The sequence below is a fragment of the Syngnathus scovelli genome, chromosome 4, assembly GCF_024217435.2.
Source record: "Syngnathus scovelli strain Florida chromosome 4, RoL_Ssco_1.2, whole genome shotgun sequence".
In the NCBI taxonomy this organism is placed as follows: domain Eukaryota; kingdom Metazoa; phylum Chordata; class Actinopteri; order Syngnathiformes; family Syngnathidae; genus Syngnathus; species Syngnathus scovelli.
Genome location: NC_090850.1, coordinates 8445116 through 8465881, shown reverse-complemented (window position 1 = coordinate 8465881; position 20766 = coordinate 8445116). Strand labels below are relative to the sequence as shown.

At 41.3% G+C, this 20766-nt stretch overlaps 2 protein-coding genes across 3 annotated transcripts; both read left to right on the top strand.

Moving 5' to 3' along the window:
- Positions 1 to 9264: 9264 nt before the first annotated feature.
- Positions 9265 to 14287, top strand: LOC125967482 (V-type proton ATPase subunit d 1). Its single transcript, XM_049718630.2, has 8 exons — positions 9265 to 9472; positions 10031 to 10202; positions 10405 to 10583; positions 10692 to 10771; positions 11029 to 11106; positions 11356 to 11532; positions 12335 to 12412; positions 13282 to 14287. Exons 1-8 carry the CDS (start codon positions 9346 to 9348, stop codon positions 13441 to 13443), a joined length of 1053 nt encoding a protein of 350 aa, XP_049574587.1. The 5' UTR covers positions 9265 to 9345; the 3' UTR covers positions 13444 to 14287.
- Positions 14288 to 15780: 1493 nt separating this feature from the next.
- On the top strand, positions 15781 to 20297 carry foxr1 (forkhead box R1). Of its 2 annotated transcripts, none has more exons than XM_049718638.2 (6): positions 15781 to 15966; positions 16452 to 16538; positions 17787 to 17887; positions 18212 to 18339; positions 18997 to 19229; positions 19359 to 20297. In XM_049718638.2, exons 1-6 carry the CDS (start codon positions 15846 to 15848, stop codon positions 19634 to 19636), a joined length of 948 nt encoding a protein of 315 aa, XP_049574595.1. In that variant the 5' UTR covers positions 15781 to 15845; the 3' UTR covers positions 19637 to 20297. The 2 variants fall into 2 exon arrangements, with proteins under 2 accessions (XP_049574595.1, XP_068506595.1); XM_068650494.1 differs by having other exon boundaries at positions 15785 to 15966; positions 17718 to 17887.
- The last annotated feature ends 469 nt before the right edge of the window (positions 20298 to 20766 follow it).

The following is a 20766-nucleotide window of genomic DNA, read 5'->3' as shown; positions in this document are numbered from 1 at the left end:
CTGTTCAGAGATTGCACATGTCTCCCACTCCGCTCCACATCTCTCTCTACAGGCCTCACACCGCAACGTGGCAAAGTTTGGGATTTATGGCTGGTGATGCCTTGGCAGCTTCTGACTGGACTCAGGTTAATCCTGACTCCTTTTATAGTCCTTCCACCAAGCTTTTCAAACAAAATATGACTCGAGACTTGTCATTCATTAGTGGAATCCACGCTGATCCTGGTGTTGAGCAAACACCCTCATTTTGAGATTTTGTGCTGATGTCAGATGACGAGCACATCCTCGCTGAGGTCCCAAGTCATCTTTGGTCTGCGGGTCCTTCTGACGTTGGTTTAGTGAAAGGTGCGCTTCCTGTTGTCATAAGACCTAAAACTGAATACCGCCCTTGTGTGAGGCAATATCCTTTAAAATCTGATGCCTTACAGGGGATCGCACCTGTTATTTCTGATTTATTAAAAGCGGGTGTCATTGTTCCTTGCCCGGATTCTCCTTGCAATACTCCAATTTTCCCTGTGAAGAAGGCATCCCCTTCTGTTGGGTGGAGAATGGTGCAAGACTTACAAGCTGTAAACAATGCTGTTATTCAGAGAGCACCTTGTGTCCCTGACCCGCATACCTTATTGAATTCATTGACACCTTATGCGAAATTCTTCACAGTGATTGACATAAGCAATGCTTTTTTCTCTGTCCCTATTGAAGAAGAAAGTCAGTTTTGGTTTGCATTTACATATGCTGGCTCCAGGTACACCTTTACGAGGTTACCACAGGGGTATTGTGAAAGCCCGACAATTTACTCACAGGTGATGGCAGCCAGCATGGCTAAATTTGTCCCGCCAATGGGAAGTCAGATCTTGCTCTATGTTGATGACATTTTGATAGCATCTCCTGATTTTGCCTCTTGCCAGAAAGACACGCTTGCAATGCTGCATCACTTGGCAAGTGAAGGCCACAAGGTCAGCAAGAACAAGCTTCAGCTGTGGTCCACTGAAATTAAGTATCTAGGCCACAATCTAAGTTCCCAGGGTCGATCCATAGTTGAGAGCAGAAAGGCCTCTATTTTACAAGCTCCTAAGCCCCTAACAAAGAAGCAAATGATGTCTTTTTTGGGTCTCACAGGTTATTGTAGAAGCTGGATACTGGACTATGCCCAAATTGTTGCTCCTCTGTCCAGATTGATGTATGTGGAGGCCATCTCAATGTCCACTCACTTAAAATGGACTCCTGAAGCTGAGGATGCTTTTGTTTTGATCAAGCAGACTTTGGTCTCCAGCTCCACTCTAGCCTTGCCCAACTATGAAAAGGTATTTGTCCAAACTGTTGACTGCAAAGGTCATTACATGACCTCCGTTTTGCTCCAATCACATGGCTTGAAGTTGCGACCTATTGCTTTTTATTCCTCTAAACTGGACAGTGTTGCATGTGCTCTCCCTCCATGCGTGAGGGCCGTGGTGGCGGCCTCCATGGCTGTGGAGAGCAGTGCTGGTGTTGTGTTGTTTCATCCTTTGACGCTGAAGGTTCCTCATGCTGTCTCAGCTCTTCTGCTACAGACTAATATGACCTTTCTGTCGCCTGCGCGTCATCTTTCTTCCATGGCTACGTTGCTGTCTCAGCCGCATCTGACCATTGAGAGATGCACGACACTCAATCCTGCCACTCTCGTTCCCCTTCCTGACGATGGCGAATTCCATGATTGTGTTGATGCTGCCCAACAAATTGCAAAGGCTCGGCCTGATTTGGAAGATACGCCTCTGCCAGATGGTCATGTGGTTTTTGTTGATGGGTCTTCTAAGAAAAATGAATCTGGTGTGACCCTTACTGGGTATGCCATTGTTACTGCCGACATGGTTTTGGAGGCTGCTAAACTGCCATCCAATATGTCTGCACAGGCCGCTGAGCTCATTGCTTTGACTGGGGCCAGCAAATTGTTTGCAAACAAATCCGTCACTATTTGGACTAATAGTCAGTATGCTTTTGCTACAGTGCACGTGTTTGCTCAGCAGTGGAGCAACCGTGGCATGATAACTTCTGCAGGGAAGCCCGTCACCCATTCCACATTACTGACTCAACTTTTGGACGCTGTCCAGCTGCCTTTAAAGATAGCGGTTTGCAAATGTGCTGCTCACACTGCGTGCTCTGATCCTGTTTCTCTCGGTAATGCTTTTGCTGACAAATCCGCGAAGGCCGCTGCAGAAGGCCTGCTCCATGTCCTCTCGTCTCTCACGGCTCATGATTCGATGTCACACATCTCCCCTGATGTGTTGCTTGACATGCAGTCTCAGAGCCCCTCCCAGGAACGGCTCTCTTGGGAAAAACGGGGTGCAACTAAAAACACTGTTGGTCTTTTTGTGTGACCTTTGGGCAAACCTGTCTTGCCTCGTAACTTGTTCAAATGGGCTGCTATTTCGAGTCATGGGGTCACCCATGTCTCGACGGGGGGTATGGTGAAACAAGTTGAAGCTATTTATACAACATACGGCTTTGCAGCTTTTTCACAACAATTTTGCAGAGCGTGTTTGATCTGTGCTAAACATAACCCACAAAGCAATTTAAGACCTCAGAGAGGGAAATTCCCGACTCCATTGTATCCGTTTCAGACAATACATATGGATTATATCCAATTACATAAATGTGAAGGGAAAGAATATTGTTTGGTCATAAGAGACGCATTTTCTAAATGGGTAGAAACGTTTCCTACCAAACATGCTGATGCACTCACAGTGGCAAAAGCTTTATGCAAAGACATCATTCCAAGATACGGTATTCCAGAAACAATTTACAGCGACAATGGTCCACATTTTGTAAATCAAATAGTGCATAACATTGGGAGAATGTTCCATATAAATCTAAAGAACCATTGTTCCTATAGACCACAGTCAGCTGGCCTTGTTGAACGATTTAACGCGACTATAAAAAACAGATTAAAGAAATGTATGGAAGAAACCAAACGGCCATGGACTCAGTGCTTAGACCTGGTCAAAATGTACATAAATATTACAAGTACAACAGGGCTAACTCCCTATGAAACTATGTTTGGAAGGCCTTACAGGCTTCCTCAGTTCAAGAACACATGGGAGATCCCCGAGGAAGTCACGTTAGTTGATTACATGAGAAAAATGTTGGAACGTCAAAAGAATCTAACCAATAACACTGATGATGAACCCATTTCTCCGCAGGAAGACCCCAAAGTGGTACCGGGAGACTGGGTTTTGATCAAGAGTCTCAAGAGGAAGAATTGGCATTCACCCAAGTGGGAAGGTCCTTTTTGGTACTACTCACGACACCTAATGCTTTGAAAATAGCCGAACGCAACACGTGGATTCATTTATCTCATTGTAAAAAGGTGATCTCTGCAGACCCAACCTAAGTACGGAAGGTGAGCAAAGTCTGGTAATAGTGCCTGATCCTGGCGCCAAGATCCAGGGTTGACACGAAAGCTAGCAAAAGGCAATTTCCAAGACACCAACCCGAAGCTCAGGGTGTTGACTCTGAGGAGATCCAAAAACATGAGCATTAGAGGGTCATTTGGTGAGTACTTTAATCGGGCTGTGGCCTGCGCAAAGTCTGCCATGTGTTTTTGGTTGCTTTTGCTGGTTTGTGTTACCATTGTATTTTTTTTCAGGGGTTATTTTATTTGGAGGGATAGAGTACCATGAGCCTCGAACATTCTTCTCTCAGGCAACTACTAACGCTAATTCTAATCGATATGGCTCATGGGGAGAAATTGCTAGACATAAGCGCGATACTAAATCCCCTTTTGATCATGTTGTTTGTATTCCAGAAACCGTCCGCGTTCCAACTTGCGTACCATGGCTTTTGTCTTGGGCTTATAATAACTCATTAATGTTTACTGTGGCTCCTAATACATCTTCTTCTATTATTTTACCTATGAAAAGTTTGAAAGGGTTTCATAATGGTCACCCCACTACTAGAGATAAATGGCTTGGGTATTGGTGGTATTTAACTGGCCACCCGGTTAGCACCGGCTGGGGCACCCTTGTCACCACACAAATGCGGGAGTATTGGCCCTCTGGTTCCAGTGAAGAGGCTGTGTTCTTTGCTAAACGAGTGACTTTGAAAAATCAGGGCACAAGCCTCCTTTTGACTCTTACACTCCCTGATGGTAAAATTTGTCCTCCAAATGCCACCTTGTTTAACACTTCTTGTTGGGGTTTTCAACTTCGACCGTTACAAATAATTACACCCTGTCAGCAGGAGCAAAAATCACAAGTATACTCCTCACTGATGTAGACAGCTATTTTGTAGCCTCCACAGGAATAAGCGGTCAAACCAACAACTGGCTTCTTATGGCTGAGCAAGCCGCAAAGATGGCTAACACCAGTTGCATTGCATGCATGGGTCCAAAACCTCTTTTGAAAATCATACCTGCCAATATAGTTCCTAGGTGTGCTGTTGCTTTAATGTTAAACTCATTCATTTCACCCACTCATGATTGTTTTAAATGGGATAAGGTTTACCCTGTTGCCTCTATGACAAAATATAAACCCCTTTTTTCGTCCAATGTAGCTAAGGGTAATTTTACATGTATTAGATTATCTGGTACCGGTGAGAAGCTCGGCGCCCTACCTCCTCCATGGTGTGGGTCCATGACCAATGTCACTGCCCCTTTTTTGCCCATTGCTCGTAGTGATGTTTGGTTTTGGTGTAATAGTAACAAACTTTATGATAGGTTGCCTTTCAACAGCTCCGGAATTTGCGCTTTGGTAACCCTATTGCTACCTGTTCATTTGATACCGATGTCCTCTTATGATCTAACATCTTTTGCTAAGTCCGTGGTTCCAGTATTCTGGCCGAGAACGAAACGAAACGCCGAATGGCGGGGCGCAGCTAATCCAACTTACATTGACGCCATTGGTGTTCCTAGAGGAGTACCGGATGAGTATAAGCTGGTGAATCAGATAGCAGCTGGTTTTGAATCCGCCCTGTGTTGGTGGTGTACTATTAACAAAAAATGTTGACAGGATTAACTACGTCCATTACAACGTGCAGAGGCTTGGAAACTGGTCCGAGGCGGGTTTCAAGGCGGTCCACTCCCAACTGGCCGCTACTTCCCTCATGGCTTTCCAGAATCGAATGGCCCTTGACATGCTACTCTCAAAGGAGGGCGGTGTCTGCGCCATGTTCGGTGAGCAATGTTGCACGTTTATTCCGAATAATACTGCAGCCGGCGGAAGCCTGTCCCAGGCCCTTGAGGGCCTGCGGACCTTGAACGGGAAGATGAAGGAGCACAGTGGGGTGAACACAGAGGTTTGGACCGACTGGTTGAACGTGTTCGGAAAGTAGCGCACCCTGGTTTCCTCTGCCCTGGTCTCCATTGCCGTTTTCTCTGCCATTTTGACCTTGTGTGGATGTTGTTGCATCCCTTGTCTCCGATCCCTAATTAACAGACTAATTACAACTGCTATCTCTCCACCAGCTGAAACTTTCCCGTTGCTCCAAAGGGATGACCTTTCGATCGACGCGGGTTTCTTCTCTAGTGACGACCCGGTCGGCGACTCTATTGTGGTAAACCTGTCCGGTTTGTTTCCTGAACCTAGCTTTGCCAATTATGACTTGGTTTCCTCCTGAGTGTAAGTTAGTTCTTGCGAAATGTGATCCCTTGGCTGAAAATCTTTTTGAAGTGGCCATATGGGTGATGAGTTGTTCTCCGGGAACTTATGATAAAACAGGGGGGGGATTGTTAGATAAATTGTATATATGTTATCATGCGTTCCCTAATGAGTACTTATTAATAAAGTTATTGCACAGAATGCTTGCTGTTTCGCCTTGCAGACATCACCCAGTCCACAACAAGTCAAACGATGCTGTCTGGAGCTTCCTGACCTTCTACACCTCTGGGAATCCAAGAAAGTTGTTGATGTCTGCACATGTCATTCTGTCTTTGCACTCTTTTCACATGACTACTTTGTTTCACATAGCATTTTGTCCTTGCACACTTTTCGTTTCTCATGGGATCCTGTCTGCGACTTCTAGTTTCACATAGAATCTCGTTTTTTCTCTCATGAGACAAAGCCCACGCTTCCCCCCCCCCCTATCCGGGGCTAGTCTCACATTGTAGGTAGGGCATTCCTGAATAAAAAGAGAGAGGTGTAAACAGACCTTTAGTGTAGTCAGATTGATGTAAGTCTGGATGCACTCCTCGCGAGAAAAGACTCAACATTCTGCCTCACCGGTTTTGTCTGCTGATCCTTTTGCTGATTCTGAACCTAACAACCTGGATTGGTTATTTTTCACATACATAAAATAAACATACATAAAATAAACAGTCAAGTCGAGACACCTCGACTGTGATAGCCACTCAGCTGCTGTCAGAACAGCAGAGCGTCTTTAAAAGTGACTTTGTTCTTATTGTTGCAATATTTATTGACCTAGTCTAAAACAGTAAACAAATTCACGTTGATTCTTCTATTTTAATCACAATCACTTTCAATAGTTTATTTCTTACACCGTCTAAAACCTTTTTTAAGAACTGTCACTTTTATTTAAGAAAAGGAATACAATTTAAAGAATATTTAGTATTTATTTCTATTAAATTATTCGACTCTCCATACATATATAGGAATAGGACTTTACGTCTTTCATTGTAATATAACTAATTTTAATATAGGAGTTTAACAGATTTCTGTTGGCGGTGTGCACGAGATTTTTTTCCAATGAAAAGGTGTGCCGTGAATGAAAAAAGGTTGGGAAACACTGGTCTAGAGCACACTTGAACAACACTCGCGGTTTAAATGACACATTTGTGTTGTTTCGCTGTAATGAATGGTAGTAACGGATCAACCCTTCAAATTCATTTATTTTATTTTTGTCTTTGTTCCTCATAGCTCACCTTTCATCTCCTTGGTGCACTTTCATGCTTTTATCAAACTTTTAAATCTCTCTTAAATCTGGTGTAGTATATTTCTATTCTGGTCGTATGCAATGTATATTTCACTTGTAAGCCTAAGTGTGACCAGGTCACGCTCGTGGGGGATTTTATGGGGCCTGGTCCAGGAAGGCAGACTTCCTGGCACTAGGATGTATAGATAGAGCTGTTGGCCATCTGTGTAGAATCAGCAAGGCAGTTTGGCGGGTCAGAGGTCATCCAGCCGTCCTCGTGTGGGCGCGTGAGGTGGGGGCGCAGGGTATAAAATTCGAGGGCGGGAAGACTTGGGGCACTTGACACGTTTGGCTAGAGAGAGACATTTCAATTCTGACATCGGTTGAATAAAACCTTTTCCCAATCAGCCGTGTGTCACAGAAGTTTTCCTTCCCCAAGCCAGCCACCTTTCCACCTTTGAAGACCAGCTGACCACTGAAGAGAACTCACCAAACTGGCCAACATTTTTTTAATTGCCTCCTGATCTCTGCCAAGTACTCTGCCAGCAATTGCCTTCCAAGAAAATGTCTCACAGTTTTGAAACTATGATAATTGACAATCACTAATGGGAATCTATAAAAGTTACTATGTGCTGAACACCGACATAATTGTAATGTGAACTTCTTGAGACAGCGTTTCAGAACAAATTGTTCGTCATGCAACGGGAATGTAGTGGTGCTTCATATTATTCTGGGCTACAGATTTTAAGATTGGCAATTTATAGTTTGCATTTTGTGAAATTTTCAGCCAAGTAAGTCACAGCTATCTGCTGTGTTTCTTCAAATTTCAGCATAATGCAAACGAATAAAGCAAACAGATTGCTAGTCTTGATATTAAATAAAGACCGAAAATTATTTACGTCGACGAACCAGTAATGTAATTAAATGTATGTATAGATCTTTTTAAAAAAGCAACACAAAGAGGTGGGTGTATTCTGTGTTATATAATTATTTTGTTTACGTTCACGTACAGTATGTCCTGAATGTCAGCCGTGCCAAATCTAGTTTGAAGGCAGACAGTGCGTTCTTTTTCTCACTCTGTTGAGTCATCAGCTCTGGCAATGAAAAAATAAACGTGCCCTGTGCCTTGTCCCACTGAGCCACTGCACACTTACATTAACAATTCATTTTGCTGCTGGCCCAAAATTGTGTTGAAACAGTCAGCTGTCAAAATTTGACCGCAGGGTTTTAAAGAAGTCCGGGATTCAAACGAGCGTGAGTCAATTAAAAAACAACATCAACAATATCTATTAGTGTGCAAGTTTCTTGGGAAATACATTAACTGGAATTTGTTCTTATTGTGAAAGGCCGGGATGTATGTAACTTCGTCGTGGAGAGGCCAAAAAGATGCGATTTGGTGGTTGATATAATCAATCAGGGTTGCAAATGAGATTAAAACTTCAAAGGCAATCGATATCCAAGTCGTCTTAATTTTTGACACCTTTCCAAAATTTAATTGATCCAAACTGTTCCAACTTGAATGCGGCTCGCTGGCGCACTGGGTAGCACGTCCACCTCACAGTTAGGAGGGTGCGGGTTCGATTCCACCTCCGGCCCTCCCTGTGCGGAGTTTGCATGTTCTCCCCGAGCCCGCGTGGGTTTTCTCCGGGCACTCCGGTTTCCTCCCACATCCCAAAAACATGCTTGGTAGGCCGATTGATCACTCCAAATTGTCCCTAGGTGTGAGTGCCAGTGCGAATGGTTGTTTGTCTCTGTGTGCCCTGCGATTGGCTGGCAACCGGTTCAGGGTGTCCCCCGCCTACTGCCTGATGCCGGCTGGGATAGGCTCCAGCACGCCCGTGACCCCCGTGGGGACTAAGCGGTTCAGAAAATGGATGGATGGATGGATGTTCCAACTTGAAACTTTTCATGTTATTCCAACCACCTTCTTTTCTCCCAAATTCCCAAGTAAAAGGCAGTTTCTTATGTTTTGTTTTATTTGGTACTTTGTGGATTTCTAATTCAAGTTATCTCAAAGCATTCCATTTTCAAAATATTGTGCTTACTCTGTCCCATCCATTCAGTTTCTGAATCGGGGCACGGGCACGGGGAAAACATGCAAACGGCACACAGGAAAGCTGGAGCCGGAATCAAACCCTGCACCTGCCGCGTTTTATTTAACACAATTGGGAATCATTTGAAAAAAAAAATAATAATAAAAAGAACAATTCGTTCAATCTGATCATTTGCAAACGATTTGTTGAGAAAATGCATTCTCAAATTTTTAACTTGGGAGCACTTTATTGCTTTTTTTTTTTTTTTTTTTTTTTTTTTGCTTTTCACAATACATTTAAAATGAAGCATTGGCGTCATCTAGTGCACCTTTCCCTAGACAACAAGTAGGGTGAGCGGAAGCGCCGTATTGGCTGATCAGGTGACCGTCACATGATTTAGTCAGCTGAAGCTAATGCTAACGCTAAGCAACCAGGCGGACGTTTCTGCGGCCGAGAGATCTAACGACCAGACAAGATGCCTTTCTCTGAGCTTTATTTTAACGTTGATAATGGCTACCTTGAGGGCCTGGTCAGGGGATTTAAAGCTGGAATATTGTCTCAGGCCGATTACTTAAACCTTGTACAATGTGAGACCCTCGAAGGTGAGATTTATGTGAGAACTGTTCGCTAGCCGTGCAAGCTTATTACACGAATGACAGCTAGATAAATATTCTGGACACACTGACCGGATTTAATTGCATTACTGGTTCGTCGACGTAAATGATTTTCGGTCTTTATTTAATATCAAGACTAGCAATCTGTTCGGGCTTTATTCGTTTGGTATTTGTCATCCGTAAAATAGGAACTACAGTGCTACCCAATCCAATTTGTGCTTGCCTCGGTTTCATTTTGCCTAAGCTCACACTTTCACTGCAACATCTTTTGAATTAACCGTTTTTTTTTTTTTAAACTCGTTTTACAAAGCTGCATAAACATGCAGTACTAAGTAAATAGCTAAAGCAATTCTACCTTCTAACTTGTCTACTTAATTACTTATTAGTTTATGTGCTATGTGGTGTTGCGTGGTGGTTGTCCTTTTTCCTAGTTGTTCTTTGTTGAGTGAACAGTGTTGTTATGGTGCTGTAATTATTAGTCTTAGTTTTGTTTAGTAACTGCACAAGTTCATCACTTGGCTCAGTCTGTCCCCCTCTCCCTTGCAGACCTGAAACTTCATTTGCAGAGCACAGACTATGGCAGCTTCTTGGCTAATGAGGCGTCACCTCTCACCGTGTCTGTCATTGATGATAAATTGAAAGAGAAGATGGTCGTTGAGTTTCGCCACATGAGGAACCAGTCATATGAGCCACTGGCCAGCTTCATGGATTTCATTACGTGAGGAAGTCCCTCTTATGTTGGAATATTTTGAGTGAGGTCCAGTACAAGCTTGCATATTCTGTGTAAGAACACTGAATGCTGGACCATCATTGAAGTAGTTAGCCGGATTGTAACGGGTATTAATATACAAGGTGTTGCTGATGTGTTAAGTGTGGAAAACCATTACAGATATGTCTTGTCTCTCTGGTGATGGCCGCAGGTACAGCTACATGATAGATAATGTCATCCTGCTCATTACGGGAACCCTTCATCAGCGCGCCATCTCTGAGCTGGTGCCCAAGTGTCACCCTCTGGGCAGCTTTGAGCAGATGGAGGCGGTTAATATTGCTCAGACTCCAGCTGAGCTGTACAACGCCATTCTGGTGGACACACCCCTTGGTAATTGCCCTCTGACTTAGTCAAGTGGACACTAAATCATCTTATTGCCTATTGCAGAACAGAGGATGCATAAGGAACAATTAATTTTCTGTCTTGCTTTGCTTTCAGCTGCATTTTTCCAGGATTGTATATCTGAACAGGACTTGGATGAAATGAACATTGAAATTATCCGTAATACACTCTACAAGGTAAAACATTTAAAGGTGGTCAAACAGATATTTATTGCATTAAACTTTTAGATGGACTCAACAACAGCAGAAGAAACAACCAAGTATAGTGAACGGTTTGCACAATCAATACAAATTTCTTGCAGATAACGTGTGATATGTATTTGAGATTATTATGTGGTCACTAGTAAAGATGCAATTTTTTTAATATGGTTCAAGTCACAAGGTTTTACCCCTGACAGTCACTTTATTTGCTGTCTGTGTATTGCTTTTCCCAGGCTTATCTCGAAGCATTTTACAAGTTCTGTTCCAACCTGGGAGGAACTACAGCTGATACCATGTGTCCCATCTTGGAGGTGAGTGGCTTGTCTTGTAAATTGAAAGTAACAGATTTAGTTGATGCACTTGCAGGTTGTTGTTTTAAATCCTCTTGACAGGGTGGTTAAGCGCTGATTATCCTAAGGAATAGCCCAAAATTTAGGTCGTATGAATATTTCAGGATTTGCTCTTGATCCTAAAGCTTTGATTAAAGATGTACGTAGAGGCGTTTTACTTTAGGATGCACTTTGCCGAGCTCTGCTCTAACTTTCCTGTCTTCGCTGCAGTTTGAGGCCGACAGAAGAGCCTTCATCATCACCATCAACTCATTTGGCACAGAGCTCTCCAAGGAGGATCGTGCCAAGCTCTTTCCTCACTGTGGCAAGCTTTACCCAGAAGGCCTTGCTCAACTGGCCCGGGCGGATGACTATGAACAGGTCAAGGCTGTGGCTGATTACTACCCCGTAAGTCCTAATTTTTTTCTGCTTATCTTCACAATAGGCCTGCACAATTTAGCTACCGTATTTTCTGGGATATAAGTCGCCCTGGAATACAAGTCACACCAGCCATAATAATAATAAAGAAGGAAAAGACATATATGTCACACTGGAGTATTAGTTATTTTGGGGGGAAATTTATTTGCTAAAGTCCAACACCAAGAACAGACTTCTCATCTTGAAAGGCAATTTAAAATGAAAATAGATTAGAGGCAACAAGCTGAATAATTGTACGATATGCTAACGTTACATGACCCATAAACAACTAACTAAGAAGGTAAGGTGCCTGTTATGTTAACATAACATATTAAGAGTTATTCAGATAACGATAGCATAAATAACATGCTAACAAGTTTACCAAACCCTCCGTGTCACTCCAAATCACCAAATCGAATGAAATCTTCACCCCCAGTCACTTTTAAACAACTACGCTAACTCCGGAGATAGAAGATGCGACACTATCCCTTCTACGTCAGACTCATCGTCAGTTGAAGTTCCAATTATTCCACAGGCCTGGAGCGCCCTCTTGTGGTTTAGTCTGAAAATAACATGTGAAATGACATAACAATGTGTTAATAATTTCCCACATAAGTCGTTCCAGAGTAAGTCCCAACCCCAGCCAAACTCTGAAAAAACCTGTGACTTATAGTCCGGAAAATACGGTATTTATTCTCTGTGGAATGCGTTTGAGCAGCAAACACCAACTTTGTAAATCTGTTTGTGGTCATCCAATTGCTTACTTAGGCATGTTTGTTTGTGTATTTTTCAGGAGTACAAGCTGCTGTTTGAGGGTGCTGGCAGCAACCCAGGCGACAAAACACTGGAGGATCGCTTCTTTGAGCATGAGGTGACAAAAAAAAAAGAGCAATCACTTCTTGATAAACTGCTTCCTGTTTGATTAGTTTTTGCAGAAAAACATGCTATTATTTAAAATAGGACTGCCCGTCCAGTTTTTAAAAGCATGTTTTAGATGTATCTCTCCTCCAACACACCTGATTCAAACGATCAGGATCATTATCAGACTTTCTGATCAGCTGAAATAGGTCTGTTGGTGGAGGAAAACATCTAAAACTGTCAGAATAAGGACTCTCAAGGACCGGCCTTGGGCAGACCTATTAAAACCACTCAATTTTTCAACCTTGTGTGATCAAATACTGTATTTTCCGGACTATAAGCCGCACCTGATTATAAACCACTCCAGCTAAAATTCGGGGAAAATCCTGTTTTGGTTCATATGAGCCGCACTGGACTATAAACCACAGGTGTTTTCATGTTTAATTACCATTTGTTAGAGAATATACACAAAGAAGATTGTCAGGAAAGAGATGGTTCTTTGGGGATGCATACCTTTTATTAACATAACATTTATTGACAGAAATGAAGGAACTCTGCAAACATAAAAACAGATATAAAATCTCAGCGACGACCATAATAAACTTAATGTACAACGAACACTAGCAACACAAACAAAATGTATTTTGTCCTGAGTTATTTAACCCATCTAGATGTGACTACCATGACATAAAAGCTGGAATGTGTACATATTTGAGACCCTTTTTTTTTTCCCCACCCAAATACTAAGTTACCGGTATGTGCCAGGGCTCTGTAAATGTTGGGAAGCCCCAATAAATACCTTCACTTTGAGACATGAATGCTGAAGTGAATTATGTACTCTTTCAGAAATCACAACTGACGATGTCATGCTTATGTTTGCAGGTGAAGCTGAATAAACTGGCTTTCCTTAACCAGTTCCATTTTAGTGTTTTCTACGCTTACGTCAAGCTGAAAGAGCAGGAGTGCAGGAACATTGTCTGGATTGCCGAGTGCATTGCCCAGCGGCACCGTGCCAAGATTGACAACTACATTCCCATCTTTTAAGATCCCTCCCACACTTTGCTTTCATCCAGCCTCATGTCATGTCCACTCCTACCTTGGTGTTAAAGCATCTCATGCCACTACTAGTCTTCATTTCATTGGTGAAGCACCAGTTATAATTAAATGCAATGTACTATATGTTATTCGTAACCCTTTATCTTATGTATTCTTTATGATGCCAGGTTGTGGAACGCATCTTTCGTAACAACCCCAAATTTTAGAAATGTTGCCCTAAACAAAATCAACAGGAGTCTGAATTGATAAATGTGTATAGTCAAGATGTCCTTTATTTATAAAGCAAATCTAATCAATCCATCCTCTGGGATAGTTTTCATCCCAAGGCTCACTAACAATTGAACGTGGTACCCTGTAGCATATGTTTGAGTTTGTATGTTTGTTTCACTGCAATCAGTGAAATGAAACCAACACAATTACCGAAAACATTCCATTAGCCCTAGTTGTCAATGTTTTTGTTCTGGGCAAGGACCTGTAGGAATGGCTTATTGTGTGTGTGCCCCCCCCCCCCCCCCCCCCTTGCCACAAAAAAATATATACTGAGTGGAGAGTTAGTTGCTACATGGTCGCTGGCTAACTTGAGTGTTGTTCGATATGAGATGTGCAATAGAACATGAATTTCCATTCTGCATCAATCTGTTGTGTGATAAGTTTGAGTTTTCGAATGATGCTCATTGTTGTAAGTAAAAGATATAACTATAAGAGTAGATATTTAAAAAAAAAGAAAAAGTGTTTTTTCATGCTGTAAAAATTGCATTACTGCATATGATGTTGATGTTTCCTGTGACGTGTGTTGTCAATGTGACAAGAAAAATAAATGAAAAAGATCCTATGCACATGCAATTGATTTGTTGAAGGAATGCTCTAATTTATGTTAGAAAAAGTCAGTTTCACTTTAGTTGCTTAAAAAAAATGAATGAAAATGAAGATTTCTGTTCAATGTTTTATTTAGGTTCTGACATAGGCTATAAGAATAATGGTCCGAAAGTCAGCACATAAACCTCCTTGGTTCCTTTAAGACAGGGGTCCCAAACCCAGGTACCGGTCCGTGGGTCACTTGGTACCGGGCCGCCAAGCCGCACAAAAAAAAAAAAAAAATATATATATATATATATATATTTTTTTTTTTTTTATCGACGATCAATTAATTCAGGTCAAGACGTTCGTCCCGGTCATGTGACATGTTTCCCCAGTCGAACCCGCAAAGCTAGCAAAAAACATTTCTGGAGTCCTACTTAAAATATGGATTTAAAAAATTCAAAACAAAATCAAATTCAAAACTGCTTCGGCACTTGGAGACTAAGCATCTTGCATTAAGACAAACCTTAACCACTTTGGATGTCATTGTCTCCGATTACGCCTTGATGGGACCGGCTCATTTCTGAGAAACAAGCTCTGTGCTCCCACTAATTCAACGTAATGGTGAGTTTTATTTTTATGTCGTTTATACTTGTTTTTATGCCAGTTGTATCATTTTAGTTTATAGTATTTATACATTTATTATAAATGTATTATTTATATACTTGTATTATTTATTTATATAAAGACCGGTCCGCGAAAATATAGGCGGCTCGGTGGCGTACTGGGTAGCACGTCCGCCTCACAGTTAGGAGGGTGCGGGTTCGATTCCACCTCCAGCCCTCCCTGTGTGGAGTTAGCATGTTCTCCCCGGGCCCGCGAGGGTTTTCTCCGGGCACTCCAGTTTCCTCCCACATTCCAAAAACATGCTTGGTAGGCCGATTGAAGACTCCAAATTGTCCCTAGGTGTGAGTGTGAGTGCGATTGGTTGTCTGTCTCTGTGTGCCCTGCGATTGGCTGGCAACCAGTTCAGGGTGTCCCCCGCCTACTGCCCAATGACGGCTGGGATAGGCTCCAGCACGCCCGCGACCCCCGTGGGGACTAAGCGGTTCAGAAAATGGATGGATGGACGGTCCGCGAAAATATTTCTGACACGCAACCGGTCTGTGGCACAAAAAAGGTTGGGGACCACTGTTTTAAGACACATTTGTCACAAGTAGAACTATGAGAATAAATGCTTGTTTGAAAGATTTGACTGGTCCACCTTTCACATATAATTCACTCCAGCTCACCCATAACTCTTATGAGTGAAGGAGACGGATGTATACATACAGTTCTATCAATCACTCATATCTCATTATGTTTAAAAAATTGTTTGTTTTCATCCAGTGAATAAACAAGCATCAGTTGCAACTCTTTTTCTTTGGTTTTCCATAAGTCTTCTTAAATCATTCAATGGTGCTAAAAGGAGGCGAAGATCTTTTTTGGTTCAATTAAGAGCAATGAGCTGCAGCTGCAGCACCATGCATTAGCCTCCAAGATTGTTTAAGAAGGCCAAAAGCAAAGGGAATCCTTCTTTTCAAGGTCCTGACATGACTTTTAACCTTCACACCCAATCTCGACTCCTTGACCTGCACTGCTCTGTAGGTCTGACAGACTGGGACATGGACCAGGAGCTCAAACTGGCAACAACTACTGATCAATTTTGCCATGGTGAATATTTAAAGTCTTCTTTGGTTTCAACTCTCGAGTCGCCACTTGTCTTCACTCACCATCAAAATGAAGGAGAGAATTAAGTGTGTGTGTGTGTTACTCTGGTCTTGACATACTTTTGCTCTTTTTCTCAATATATTTTATATTTATATGGACAAAACTACTTTTGATACAGCAACCAAACAACAAAGTGATAACTTTTTTTTTTTTTTTTAAGTGTTAACTTAAAATTCCACTGAATGCTTGGACCAGATCTGGATAAAAGTTTATTTAATTTTGCTTGATCATGTCATTAGATTTTAATATGTTTACGATAAATGAAGATTTTTCCCTCTCTATTTAATGTTTATTAATTCTCATTAAAATAATGTTTATTAATTCTCATTAAAATAAATTCTATAACATACACTGGCTCAAGAAAGAAAAAAAAAATATCTAAGTGGAATATGACAGCTGTGTGCCCTTTTGTTTTTTTTTACCTCAAGATGATAACCTTGGTGATCAATATATGATGCAGAGGACTTTGCCCTCCCAAAGAAAAGATGACTTCATTTGGTATGACGAAACATCTGGTGAGTGAAGTTTTTACTCTTTCTTCAATCAGCAAAACTTAGTGAAGTGTTCTACCCCTTTTGTATTGACACCTTGAAGCAGGGATCATCAAACTATTTGAATCTGAGAGTTATTTCGTGCCTGCTAATATGTGAAAAACTATCAGTAACACATTTGCTCAAATTGTTTAATGATATAGTGGTGATGTCATCTGGGCTGGGGGAAAACATCGGTTCATTGACAAAGAAATGTCTGCCTCGAAACAAGAAGTAGGGCTAAGAGTAATCAAAGTAATTGGAATAATCGATTGGCTAATCAATCTGAAAAATACTTTTTGGTGAAATTTCAAAAAAAAAATGTGACAGCTGATATTATGAATAATTCATGACATAATATAAAGACACTTATGTTCACTATTGGTCACAATAATTAGGAAGATAAATACCAATATGCAACATTGTTTTTACAATCGTTTTCGAATGATCACTTAAAAACATTGCTCATAAAAAGAAAAATCACTGATCTATTTTTTTTAAAAACGGCCCTGGGGGCTACGTATCTGGTCCTTGGGTGCTGTCATGTTGGTGACCCCTGCCTTAAAGCAACAAATAACGGGATTGTTTTAAAGCAACAATACACCAGGGGTCACCAAAGTTTTGCCTGCAGGCATTTAACACCCCAAGCACGGAATCCGTAGCCTGTGGGCCTATTCTGAAAATGATTCACCAGTGAGGGGACATTGTGATTTTCTAGGTTTGTTTTAAATGTGATCATTTGAAAAGGTAAACACCGACAAATTTATGGAATGGCTGCAAATATAATTCTATTTTTGTGCAAAACCATTAAAAACAGTTAAATTAATGAAAATATTCAATAGTGATGTAAATAAAATTGATTTTATTCAATTTGTTTCAGAAGTGCATACCAAACTGGTAGCCCCTGGGATTGAGTAACCATGAAGTAGATGTCAGTCTCAAGTTAATCAAATAAAATTAATTAATCCAGTGACACTTAAGTGCAAATGATTAGAAACAAAGATTATATAAAAAGAGAAGTTTTGGCTCTATACACTAAAGTCAATGGTTTGTTCTAGCCCTTGCCAAATGTTTGCCAAATAATTGTAGTGTTTTCAGCTAATATGTACAGAACAACAAACAACTTTTTAGACATGACACACCCTGCCAATTTTCTTTTGTTAGACACCTTTGTGAAGCCAAACCCGTGGCTCCTAGTCAATCCTAACATTGCCTGTCCGATCGTCTACGGAGAACCTGCTGCAGGTCGACTGAATCACCAAGACCGTTCCGAGGAACCCCAAATTCCACTGACGTGTTCGCTAGTCGGAGAACAGCAAACGTCATCTCCTCAGGTTGGAAGAATGCGTGTGTATGTGTGCGTTTGTGTGTGCACGTGTGGGCCATTTAGTCAGTACTAAATGCTATATAAACATTCCAAACTATTCAGTTGCAGGACAGTGTAACAAATGATCAGAAACACAGATAGAATGAGATTAATGCAAATTATTTTTTTTATATGTGACACCAAGGATGCAGTCTCCTCATGTCAGACAGCACAACGCAAACGCAAGGGGAGAACATGGGGTCCTAACACATGACTTTGCCTATCTGTGTAAAATGGCATGTTCCTTAATTAAAGAAAATCCCACCTTAAATTAGCATCTGTTTGTTTGCAGGACAATAAATCCTTGAAGCCAGGATGTTGGCCTCGGCCACCAGTGAATTATTACATCCTCATTGCGCTGGCACTTAAAAGCAGCCACAATGGGAGCCTCAAAGTTCAACAGATTTACAACTTCACCAGGTCAGAAAATGACTATCGTATGTGGCAAAGAAGGTAGAAATTGAAGGGTTTCATGTCATGATTTTCAACCACAGTTGAGACGGATTGCAAATGTAACACGTTTTTAGAAGCGGAATATAATTTGCAGGCATTTCTTTGCCTTAGTTGTCATCTTCAGTTTACAGTGTTACGGGAGTGAAACACATGCTCTCATTGAAGAATAATTTATTTTTCTTCAACAATTCTTGTTGCTATCTCCTGACTCGCCCTTGGGGTGGCACAACTATCTCGTGATCATCGATTGCTTTCCTGTATCAATGGTGTCAAAATCCCCAAATGAAAGACAATGCAAACAGCCTGTCAACAAAAATGCACAAATCACTTGTTCTAGTTTTGGGCAGAAAGTTGAGAAAAGAAAAGGACTTGCATGAATAGCAAGTGATCCAAATTATGCCGCCACATAATTATGGGGAACTGGTGCAGCATTGGGAAGAAGGCTGACTGCAAAGGGTTCAACTTAATGTTTTTACAAATGTTTGAATTCCTTTACATTTTGTTAACAGATAATCTATTTAAAATGTATGCCAACGTCAGACTTTAATCTCAGGGATTTTTAAATATATTGTACTTTGGACTTCACTCAACTCAAACCCCTTTCTGTTCTTCCCCAATCCCCAGAGAACAATTTCCTTTTTTTCAGACCGCTCCTGATGGCTGGAAAAACACAATTCGCCACAACCTGTGCTTCAACAGCAGCTTCCGAAAAACCTGCAACCAGATGTGCAGGGATGGTAAAAGGAAGTCCTGCTTTTGGTACCTGACTCTAGAAGGCCAACGCCGACTGGAGAATGAGCTCCGCATGTTGCCGGCCGAATCTTTAAAGCAGTTGGAGAGAAGCATGTCCCATCCAGGTGAATGTGATCAAACTACACTACGTAAAAGTGTTAGATTGGTGAAAACAATTAGTGGGGCTGAAATTGAACACTGTGAAGATGTCATGACCAATCAGCTTTCTTTTTTTTTTTTTTTCTTTATTGCAGATATAATTGGAAAAGTTCTTGAAACAAGGCAAGTTTATTTGTATGGTATAGTGTTGATTGTTGGATGTTCTTGCACAATCAAGTGTGTTGACTGCCACTGGTGTCGTTTTAGGCATTTTAGTTTTAAGCATTTTGCCGCAAATTGCACATGTCTAGCCACAACGCATTCATTTGGGTTGGCAGCAGAATTTTTTTTATTTTTTATTTCGGCTAGTAAATTCTCACCTTTCATTTTTTTGCAGTTATCACATGGCTTGCTGAAATGGGCAACGAGATGAAGCAAATGTGCTTATCTAGTCCCGCCCTAATTTCATCCAAGAATTTACATCACCAAACTCCATAATTACACTTTTATGTTAGTTTTTCTACCACAAAACCAAGAGTGACATCCTAATGTGTACTGTATAGTTAAGTTGTGTGGTTCATTTTTTTTTTTTTTTTTGTCCTAGTGTCCGAATGATCAGGATTCTTCACGGATCACGATCAGGATTCTTGAGTTTATAAGAGTCTTTATAATCCAAATGTCAGATATTGCAATGAAGTCTTTTTAGCTAGGGCAATGGCCCTGCTTGGAATGTTAGTCATAAGTCATAAAAACTCACAGTGCGTTTCATCATGTTAAGATGTCTTGTTGACACTGGTATTGTTTCACTAATGATGAATTATGGACAGCTTTCCTTCCAAATTGATGGGGTTGTTGAATTGATTTTCAAGTAGTGTCCACACTCGTGCATTTCATTACAGTAGTAATGGCAGTCCGGATCAATATCTTCGTTAATCTTGGATGGCGAGTTATTTCCAAGTTTATGTTGTCTTAACGTGCAGCCAAATCCATCAGTTCTTGCAATTTACTTAGTGACAATTTGATTGTAGCATGAGCTAGCCTCATGGATTTTTTTCATCGGGCTTGACACCTCAATTTGTGAATTTGTCCAACTCCTCAATTTGTGAATTTGTCCAACTCCTCCAGCACGCTGATCTGGACCGGTCTGGTATTCTCTGACAATGAGCAGTTTGGTTTTATGATTTTGCAGTTGGATGTCCAAGTCCCTTGTATCGTCCCTTCTTTCTACAGTTCATGAGCTTACCAAGCAATGAATGCATTTTGTTTGCTGTGATTCATTCTGATAAAATAAAACAATTTTTACTTTCTCCTTGTCAATCTCAGTAGTACGACACTGTTGTCGCTGGCCCAACCATCGGTGCTGTGACTCCTCCCCTGGTAAGCAGGGGGCATGAGTCCACATTTCCGATATCCAGTGTTATGCTTTTTGATAAAAACTCCACCATGTGCTGTTCCATGGATCAGTTGTCCTTCTCATCCACATTGCTTTGATGTCTCAGTGACTCAGCGTTGGTTCGAGGTGAGACCTCTTCAGCCATTGCCTAATCCTTCGCAAGATCGTTC